This window comes from Protomyctophum parallelum (genome assembly GCF_964188405.1).
Source record: "Protomyctophum parallelum genome assembly, chromosome: 4".
Classification (NCBI taxonomy): Eukaryota; Metazoa; Chordata; class Actinopteri; order Myctophiformes; family Myctophidae; genus Protomyctophum; species Protomyctophum parallelum.
In genome coordinates this window covers 15,178,249-15,189,110 of record NC_139700.1, presented here as the reverse complement: position 1 = coordinate 15,189,110, position 10,862 = coordinate 15,178,249, and the positions used below count along the sequence as shown (strand labels likewise).

At 39.4% G+C, this 10,862-nt stretch overlaps 1 protein-coding gene across 1 annotated transcript; it reads right to left on the bottom strand.

Annotated features, from left to right (window-relative positions):
• Nucleotides 1–366: 366 nt before the first annotated feature.
• On the bottom strand, nucleotides 367–9,762 carry pnpla2 (patatin-like phospholipase domain containing 2). The gene is made up of 9 exons (XM_083762583.1): nucleotides 9,328–9,762; nucleotides 8,392–8,624; nucleotides 6,378–6,443; nucleotides 5,203–5,412; nucleotides 4,969–5,029; nucleotides 4,226–4,417; nucleotides 3,475–3,607; nucleotides 2,200–2,322; nucleotides 367–1,651 (listed from the first exon to the last, which is right to left on the bottom strand). The coding sequence occupies exons 1-9, from the start codon at nucleotides 9,512–9,514 to the stop codon at nucleotides 1,309–1,311; spliced, it is 1,548 nt and encodes a 515-aa protein (XP_083618709.1). The 5' UTR covers nucleotides 9,515–9,762; the 3' UTR covers nucleotides 367–1,308.
• Nucleotides 9,763–10,862: the final 1,100 nt, after the last annotated feature.

Sequence of the window (10,862 nt, the reverse complement as noted above, 5' to 3'; positions counted from 1 at the left end):
TCACTGTTAAAATCTAAAATATCTAAAACCACATATAACACACATAAAGACCTCAGGAAAGTGCAAAAAGGGTGAAGTTTCCCTTTAATAGTATTTCTAGAGGAACAGGACACTAATATCGTTATTGACTATCATTTTATATCATTATTATACATGCTTTCACAAACTACAATCATCAACATCAGCCAACATCAGAATCAGAATCTTGATTGACATAGCTAATGTTTGGAAACTTTATTTTATATTGTGTAAATATTCATAGACATGAAATAACGCTCCACACATGTTTAGTTTAGTTTAGTTTATTTGATCATCCTTCAGTTTCAAATACAATATTTAAAGACAATGAATGTAAGCCGTTGAAAACAGAACAAAACCGAAATAAAACATGATAGTAGGATGAGTATCCACTGTCCATAAGTATAAGGCTGCATGTTTCCTGTAATAATAACTACTGTAGGCCTTACAGTATACAGACCTTCCACACATGAACCAAAACAAGAAAATATAACATATGAACTGTACTGTATCTGTTTCATAACACTGCATTGACACTTGCATTGACACTTGATGACCTCTGTCATCACAGAGGTTTACATTTATCCAGCACTGTGTTTGTGTAATTGTGTGTGTGTGTGTGTGTGTGTGTGTGTGTGCGTGCGTGCGACCTGGATGCAACAAATACTTTCTGTTTGAACTACTACTGCGACTACACTTCATAATACACAAACACCAGTCTCACTGAAAGACAACAGTTCAAGTGTTCATTTGTGATATCCTCCAGTGCTTGAACATACTGTCTATGTATGTTTATATGTTTACAGAAATCTTGCGTAATATTTCCTCATACATACTGTAGTGGCAAAAAAGACACCATTTAAAATAAAGATGGCCTCCCACTGATTAACATAACACATTGACATTGTTTGTTATACTGCTTGATCGTAGTTCAAAACAGTTAAAATCGTAAAATAATGATTTGTTTGACTTTTGTAACAGCAAAAGTGATTATAATATAATGTATAGATGCTTCCAAAATCCAAATGGAGGTTAAAACATTACTAAACACTGTGCGCTCTTTAGAAGCCTCCTCAGTCTCCTCAGTCTCCGATGCATTTTAGAATCTTCATAGACATCTGCAGCAGCAGAGCATCATGGGACATCTGACGCTTAATTCATACTCCATCGCATGAAGCTGTCGTTTAACAGAAAAGAATTATCTACAAACTAACAACATTGTTAGTATGTAGAGCCGTTATTTTGGCAAGCGGCACCATTGTATATTACAGAGTATAAATTAGGCTTAGCTTAATCAATATAAAACATTCCCTTGGCAGGTAACGTGTTAAGAGCTGTCGAGTCCGCTGAGAGAGGAGTGGTTAGGCAGTGCGGGTGAGTGGTCTTGCCCTCCAGGGAGAGGACAGATGGAGTGCTCGTGTCCGGTGTGGGGAGGCTGCTTTTGAAGGAGCCCTGCAGGTCCATGTTGATGGAGAAGACTTCGGGCAGCAGCTGTCTCTGATACTGGTCCAGGAGCATGAGCGCGTGTAGGACGGAGAAACCAGCTCCTTCGTTCACCCAGGTGAGCAGGCCGGAAGAACCAACATGAGCTGGGAGAGACTGGTAGTGATGCAGCTCTAGTTGACAGGAAAACCTACAGGAAAACATTACAGGTATAATTATATTGTATTGAGCTTTAAAAATAATTCACACCCAGTGTGAAGTGAGCGGTGCCAATGATGATGTAGGGTGATGATGTCAGGAATAATGAAGAATAGACACACATACATACAAAGTCACATGTTGAAGAGGAAGACACTTGTGAATCGTGTCTTTTCTGACATCTCCTTCGATTTTGTTTTATTGTATTTTTGAGGGGCGCATACAGGTTTAATGTTTGTTTTTAGTTCAATGTCTGTCATATTGTCCCTCATTACATCATATTGTCTCTTTATTGTTAATGGCATTTAATGTTTGTGTTGGCACCGTTTGTTTTACATCACCATTACATCACCTAATAACATGAGTTAGACTTTAATATATTAACCCTCACTTCACGGGTGTGATTTTTACTTAAATGAAAAGGAACTTTAAAATGGGTTATATTACAGTAAATATAATAGAGTAGTGTGTGTGTGTGTGTGTGTGTGTGTGTGTGTGTGCGTGTGCGTGCGTGAGTGTGTGAAGAAGATAGTCTCCCACCTGGCAGATACATGCTGAGAGATGCTTTTGGAGGCCTGACGTAGAACACCCTGCAGCATTTTGGCAATCTGCTCTCGAATCCAAACCACATCTTCCTTCACGTATGGCATCCACTCTAAAAGTCTAAAGACAAGACACGCCATTATGTGTTTCAACTGTTGCTGGTCTAATTGTTAGTCAACCTGTGGCTGAGAACACCTAAACTTCAATAACTTAGTAAAGATGAGTGTAAATTGTGATTCCTGTGCATAACTATGGGTGGCAGTAACAAACAAACAAACAAACAAACAAACTGGAAATATTGAATCTAGATTTCAAATTAATTATTTTTCCAGTATGGCCAGCGCATATTTCTTGCTCTTTTAAACTACCCCTAATCTAGCCTATATAATCAATCAGGACACTGAAATGTTCTCATATTTGGCCAAAATTCGAGACAGCAATATTGAACTAGAAAAAGTGCCCCTCGGAGCACAGGTCAGGTTGTGGCCTCCTGGTGGCTCTATAATAGGCCAATGTGAAAAGGGTGCGATTTGTTTTTACGCCTTTGATGGCAATTGGATGATCTGAGGCATTTTGTTCCAAAATTGTGTTTAGCAAAAATCCACCTATGGGTGGCACTATAACAGGCCAATGTGAAAAGGGTGGGATATATAATATTCCTCAGCCTAATAGGAAAGTGCGTGAAAGATTTCACGTAAATTGCACGCTGCGTTCATGATTTGAGGCTTTTTGTTCAAAAGGGGGCAATCCTGCAAACTTTGAAAGCCAATGTTAGCCAATTATGATGGAATATGAAATATCAGACAGATCCGTCTTGAACACATGACTATAGAGATACTGTGTAACAATTTGCGGGATTTTTGGACAAAATCTGGAGGAGTAATATCCAAAAATGTGTTTTACAAAAGTCGGCCTCCTCGTGGCGCTATAACAGGCCGTTCTGGAAAATGTGGGGCAGAGGTTCATCGTTGGCATCTAGGGAGTGTGTGTGCAAAGTTTGGCATCGACCAGGTTAACAGTGCCGGAGATTAGCTGTACACAGACGGACAGACGGACACACACACACACACACAAACACGGACGGACACACGGACGGACACACACGGACGGAGTGCAAAACATACTCTCTCCCCAATGCCTTCGGCCTGATGGAGACAATAAAATGGGTGTCTCTGTCCCAGCACATGTGCATCATGGAAACGGGAAGCTATCAAATATTAAACACTTTTTTATAGTGTCTGGAATAGTGAGAGTAGAGTTGTGATGTCTTACCTGACAGTCAAGGACATGGCAGACTCCAGAGGCAGAGTATAGGGAAGCATCAAAGTAGAGGCCAACCTTACTGGAAGCAGGTTACTTAGAGAGCGGGTCAGGCTCCTCCTCTCCTTACACGCTTCCACCAGAGCTATGGAGGAAGTCAGAGTCAATACATCTGTGCACGAGACCAACTAAAAATAGTAATCTATTGTCTATGCAACAGTATTATATCTCTGCTGTCGGGCAGAAACCAGCTAAATATTAACTTTTCAGTTAGGAATGAAAAACAATAATAATCCTGAAAGTTGGTTACTATACATTGTCAGATAATTGAATGTGTCCTTTATCATCAAATTATCATCAAATACACCTCAAGTGGAGTTAGAAGGTTTTTGACCATTAAAGGGGAGATTCAATTTGTAAAAATCCACACACAGACATAAAGGGTGTTCAATAGCACTGATACTGTATATAGTATCAGGGTTGCTCCCCGACAGTGGGCTTGCAGATCGGCTATTTTCACTACATGTGTTTTCTAATTTATAGAATTTCTTCTTTCTTTTCATTGCATTTAGTCATTCATTCAGGAAAATCATAGCTTTTTTTGGTAATGTTTTTTATGTTTTGAAATGATAATAATTAAAAACAAAATGTAGGAAACAAAAAAATAAAGGGTCCCGACCGACCCCGCTGATAGTTTGGGAACCGGTGCTGTAGAGACATTGAGAAAGTACTGATTGTATTAGTGCATGCATGTGGGCACAACCTTTGTATAGCTGGGGTGGGAGGCGCCCCATGATGTGCTCCTCTGAGGACGCAGCAGACTGATGAGCCTCCACCTCTGCACCTGGCTGCTCCTCTTCCTCGCCTTCATTATCATCATCATCATCGTCCTCGTTTTCTTCCCCATTGGCCAGCAAGTGTCTGCTTCTAAGAGGCCCGTTGCAATTGAGCAATCCTGCATACAAAACAAATAAAAATAAATAAACAATATTCAAATGTTCGTAAGTCAAGGATATGCTCATCTTTGATCAGTAGTCGACTGAATCTGTTCAAAGATTTATAATTAAGGTCTGTCTACATAATGTAAGTTACCACACGGTAACAGCACAACAATGTTCGACAAAGTAAACACATAATTGTAACATGAAACAAAATTCTAGTGAGTGCAGTCTATCTATGCAAACAGCATTAGTCATATTATGGATGCATTGTATCAAAAAATCTGAGAAGATTTTTTGACAAACATCAATCAAATAAACAAATACATTTGTGAAAATGAATTTCCAGGTTCCTATCGTACATATTATTTATTTCTATTATTTAATAGTTATTTTTTTATATATTTTTAAACATGATTACAGTATGGTGGAATGAGAAAAAGGATATATTTATTTCTTCCACCATACAGTACAGAATTAAGCCTATATGAATGATATGGTTTCCACTAGAGATTAAAAGGCGTGAAAGCTTGATGCAGAATAATATCAAACAATATCTGGTACTTACCGTTCCTCTTTAAAAAGTGAAGAGCATCTTTATATCCCTGTTTACACATTGTTTTCAAAATCTGCACCCAAAACAAACAAACACAAATATACACCTGTCATTAGACAGACAGATCCATAGAGGTAACTCCAGTTCATCTAAGCCAGTTACAAGGCACAAATCAATTAATTCTGTGTGTTTCAACTCGCATGTGTGTGTGAATAGAGGTGAATAGGGTGTAAGTGACCAAATTACCATTGGATCTGGGGGGAAAAGCGCCCTGGAGACTCTGTAGAGGTTTGTGAGGGTGAACTGGATGCTGGTGTTGGTGAAGCGCAGTTCATGTATGTTGGTCGAGGTGTCCCGGGGACAGATGTCGCTCTCTCCCGAAAATGGCGACACGGTGATGGTGTTTTTCAACTCGTACAGAGGAAGGTTATCTGAGATCCCTCCGTCTACGTATCGCTAAGTCAAAGACAAACAGTCATCATGAGCCAGTGTATGAATCTCATTCGAAGCCTGTTGTGTTTCGTCTCATAGCTCTCTGCATTTTCTTTTCCATTTCTCTCTCTGCTGTGCTCCATAGAAAACTAGGATTAATTCCACTTAAATTAGTGGTTCATGTTTTAACTTTGGAATAATCTGGAGTGTTTGTAAGAAGCCTGCAATTCCTGTGATGTGTGCCAACTGATAAAATAGCAGTGACATGATGTCACTGACATCAGGTTGTTTGAAGAGAACAGAACAACCCTCAAGCCTGAGCCAACAGAGTCACATGTGGTACTAGCACTCTCGCTCTGAACACATCCTAGTGACAGGCCCCACGTAACAAACACACACACCCACGCACCCACGCACGCACGCACGCACGCACGCACGCACACACGCACCACAACACAACACAACACAACACAACACAACACAACACAACACAACACAACACAACACAACACAACACAACACAACACAACACATATTACAAAGACACTAGGGGGTACGGAGCGTCCGGTTGCAAAAGCTTGTATTGCTCAATGATAGTTCCTAGAAAAGTCCTAATGTCCTGTGAAATATCTAGGAATGATCTGGATTATGCTACAAAGAATTTGCAAAGCACTTTTGCCAAACACGTCATTCAGAATAAACACATTTTGTCAAAAGGGGCGTCAGGATGTTTGTGGAAAAATAAAAAACAGCAAGAACACATCCCAATTCAAGTATAAGATCAAAGGTCAATAATTTTGTCCGATCAAATTCAAGTAAAGAAAGGGTGTGTTTGCCAGTTACACATTTGTTTATTTTTGTTACACCACTCAGTTCACACGGGTGTGATTTTAATGATTAACTAATTTCATATAAATTAAATAATGGCTGATAAAGGCTTTAAGGCGATGTGTTCACATGTGTAACAACAAAATACTTGATCCACTTACCACACCTTGTAGCATAGGGGGAATGAAGCCACAGTACACAGGAATGTAGGCACTGCATATACATGCCTGTTAAAGACAAAATAGAAATATATGGTTAGAGGAGAATGTGTAGCTTGTTAGCCACATGAACCGTAGCGTCCCTATTCTGGGCATGTATTAATCACTGAATACAAGCTCACAACATGAAGCAATGAAGCTTTGTGAGCTAGATCTGCTACTTTCAGAAAGGAGATTTGTTATAGAGGGGGAAAAGGATGAAGTATAGATCCCTGCAGGACATCAGTCAACCAAGTAGATTGGGTTTAAGTGATTACAAATAAAAAATAAATACATTTTGAACAAAATAACTGCTGTGTCTGTCATAAGTGTATTCACAGTTTGAGTTTTAATATTGATCATAGATCCAAGAACATTTTATAGCTGTTTTATAAATAATATTTGAAGGGGTCCCTCTAGTGAACTCCAACCCAGGGGACTAAAATGAGTTCATTTCTGGTAAATATGGAAGAATATGAAAGATTTAACCCCCATGATGTACCAGTTTTTTATTTTATTTTATGATATTGCACTGATTTGCACATGGTGTCAATGACTGGAAAACTGCAGCAAGCATATTATACGGTAATGCAATAAAATAAACAATACATGGGCTGATCAAAAAGTTATCAACTTTGTCTATCACACGTGGCACTGTGAAAGCTGTGCACGTCAGACCTGGTCATTAACCACTTTAACCCTGGTATAAATTTTCAATATTTTTCTGATGTTTTTAGATCTGGTTTTTGGGAATTTTGGGTGGAAAATAAAACAATTAGGAATGCACCGAATGGGAAATTCCTGGTCGAAATACTGAATATAGGAAACAGTTGGCCGAAAACCGAATACTCAATTATGATTAATATTGTATCTATTTGTTTTAGCAGTTTTTGTACCATTGCTGTCATACCTTTACCTTTGTTGTAGACTAGAGCTATATGATAATGGCAAAAGACATGATTGCATTTTGATCAAATCATCACAACAAAACAGTAGGTTACAAAAGGTAACTGCTCTAAAATCAACCGAACCGAATACCGAATATGAATTCTTTGACACTATTTGGCCGAATAGTTTCAGTGGCCGTATATTCGATATTACAAAAATCTAAATTAAGCTGAAAGGAAAGAGATTATGACATACCAACCATCCATAATGTGAGTTGATTTAGATGCATGCAACGAGTGTAGACAAGTAAGCATTTACCTGAGAATTTACTGTTATAGAATGAACAAATCATATAGATTTTACAGAATCCATAGGATCTGTGATGTGACACTGAAATGTGTAGGCCAACTATAGTTCACACTCTGCTGACACTATCTTGGCAGATCTTGAGTGAGTCCTACCCTGCATAAACACTTAGGTTACATCTTGACATGGAAACATTACAGAGCTTCACAAAAGATCTTGAAGCTATGAATGAGCTTGGTCTGGCTTTAAGACTACTGCGGTACTGACGATCTGCACTAGTCTATACTTCTTAATTTCTTACACTCTTGGATTTATTAAATGGAAAGTTTGTGTGCCTTTACTGGAGCAATCTGTCAAAATAGTTAAAATGTATGAATAATAAAACTAGGTAAATGTAAAAAAAAGAAAAAAAAAGAAGCAATAATCAAAATATTATAGGTTTTCCCTATAAAATGCATTTTTCATTTAGAAAAACTCCTGTCCTTGCACCTTCACTATTAAAGAAGCAATGTTTAAGTTGCTCCAGCGTCTCCTTCTCCTCCAAAAAGTCATGATAAGTAATTTAAGAATGAAGACCTTTGGTACTGATGTGCATATCTGGCCGGAGAAATCAAGTACAATTAGGAACACAACTTATTACATTTAAAAGCAAGGCCAATGTTTTGGCAGCAAGCTTCCTCATGAGGAACTGTGACAAAGGCAGTTTGCTGTCCAAAAGTTGATTCATGTAATGTTCAAACATTTTTGATTGACACTGTCACTATTCATACAGTACTACTCTCACCTGTACTACCTCCTCCTTGCTGTTGAACTGGGACACGAGGACATTCTCTCCATCTGTCACACGGGTGAGAGAGATTCCTAGCCGGCCTGTGGCCCGAAGGTGGGCATCATCCGGTAGCGTACGATGCAGCATAACACGCATTATCTTGACCAGGTTGAATGCTGGATGCAGAGGCCCAAGAAACCGTTTCCTGGCCTCTTTAGCAACATCGATGATGTTTGCCCCAGCCTCTCCTGTAAATGACATGAAATGGAATAGAACAGAATGAGACCTTTTGTTTTCCAAAATACAGGGCCAACAATGTAAAATGTTTTGTTAAAGATAAAGGATCAGAAAATGTGCATAAGATATAACATCAGATAATACTTTGTGGCTCTAAAAAATGCATATGGGATAGACTATTTATTTTGTATTTTGTTTTACAATTTGCTTTTCTTGAGCCACATGCAGTCTATCTCAGATTTGTGTTTGAGTTTTCAGTAGGCTACAGCGGCAGCCTATAATCATTAAAACATGTGAATCCCTTGACTCCTTCAAAACCACTCTCAAAGGGCACCTACGGAAACTGTCCCCCGTAAAATCTGAATCTCCCCCCTTTTCCCCTCACTGTATGTTTCTTTTCCCTTTTTGCTTCCTTTATGATGAATTCCTGTTCTGTTCTTTCACTATATAAGTGTCTACGTCTCTAAATGTTTTGATGAATTGAACATGGTGGGCCCTCTTGTAAACAAGTGTAATGCTTAATTGGGTCGTCCACTCACAGTTAACAGTCTTTGTATTGAGTTTGTGCTTGAAATGTACAGTAATTCTGCAAACTGTTAATAAATCAATCAATCAATCAATCAAGCAGCTCGTAAGAGCTCCATCAGCAGTGCTTATGCAGCTCATTCACTTTCACAGTAGGCCTAATACAGAAAGACAATAGATTGTACCTACCAAGACATGTTCCAGTGACCAGAGCAGTGGCTGTAAGAGCCCCGGCAGATGCCCCATATATGTGGCGAGCATTTTCTACCAAGAAAGGAGCCTCCTCCAGCAGACAGCTCGCTACTCCTATGTGGTAGATACCCAAGAAGCCGCAGCCTGCGAAAGAAATGTTCCATGGCGTATCTAGAGGAAACATCTCACCGGTGTGAGATTACGAAGTTCGCGCATATATATATATAATATTAATTGAATCAATACAAAAAACGACACTATTCTGTTATTTGTCTGCGCCCATGCTGTTTCTCCTTGTCATTCATCCGATGTCCCACTTGTCTTTAGCGCTCTAATATGTCATGGATGACTGGCTCCAAGAGATCAATTTCTCTAACTTTCACAACATTAGCAACCCATGCAGTAAACAAGTTAAAACAACTAGTAGGCTAACACACGTCAGACGCGACTGGCGATCATGCTTTAGTCTGTTGACATTTCTCCCACGCTCGGTATGTTTACCAATTTGGGGAGGATTCAGAACGACGTGACCAATCACTATCAATGTAATCCACGTCGCTCAAACAGCCTCCCTGCATGTCCAGACTCGAGTCATTTTAATCTCATTGGTTGTGCCTGCCCGTAGCATCCCCATGTGTTCAATTCCCACTGGCACTGCACTGACAGCTTGTTTGTTTGGGCCCCGTCTTTATTTATCTATAGTAGCCAAGACTGCAACATTATTTTACAGTCCCCATCAGAATGAAAGTAAGTTGACGTTTAGCCTACAATACAAACTAGAAAAAGTGCACAGGGCAGGGTTTGTTTCTTGCAACAATTTTCTTCATTTTGTTGAGGAAATGCAGAGCCAGATCAGTGATTACTCATAGCATCTCTGAGGATAGAATTCTGGATGAGACATGTGCAGCATTTTGTACAAAACAGGCTATACTCCTGAAAACTTTGGAAGGCAATTTTAGCTAATCAGTGTAGAATCTGAGAAATCCAACAGGCTCGTCTTGATCACATGACTACAGAGATCATGTGTACCGATCTTAGAGTGATTTGCGTGAGATTTGGATGAAATCTGTGACTAACATAAACAATGTTTTGCAGAAATCGGCCTCATGGTGGCGCTATAACCGGCAGATGTGGAGGGATGCAGGGAAAATGTTTTTCCATGGCCTCTAGGGAGTGCGCATACAAGTTGTCGATGCAGTTATAGGTAAAAACAGGAATTGGCCTGTTATAGCGCCACCGTGAGGCTGATTTGGGGGGAAATTGTGGTGCATAATTTCATGGAAATTGGACACTGTGTTTGTGATTTGTGGCATTTTGTTCGAAACAGACCAATCATGTGAGCTTTGGAAGCCAATCTTAGCCAATCAGGATGGAAGATGGGAAATTGTGCAGATCTGTGTTGATCACATGACTATGGAGATAGTGTAAACCGAATTGTGTGATGTATGGATAAAATGTGTACGAGTTATCTACAGAAATGTGTTTTGCCTAAATCGGCCTTATGGTGGCGCTATAACAGGCCGTTGAGGAAT

Bases quoted from the DNA above. Each gene is read 5' to 3' on its own strand.
- pnpla2 (XM_083762583.1), bottom strand. From the start codon at position 9,514: ATGTTTCCTCTAGATACGCCATGGAACATTTCTTTCGCAGGCTGCGGC. The intron at 3,608-4,225 runs GTTGTGCCCACA...CTTCCTCCATAG, and splicing joins CCCACCCCAGCTATACAAAG to CTCTGGTGGAAGCGTGTAAG. The intron at 1,652-2,199 runs GTGGGAGACTAT...GTTTTCCTGTAG, and splicing joins TCTCAGCATGTATCTGCCAG to GTTTTCCTGTCAACTAGAGC.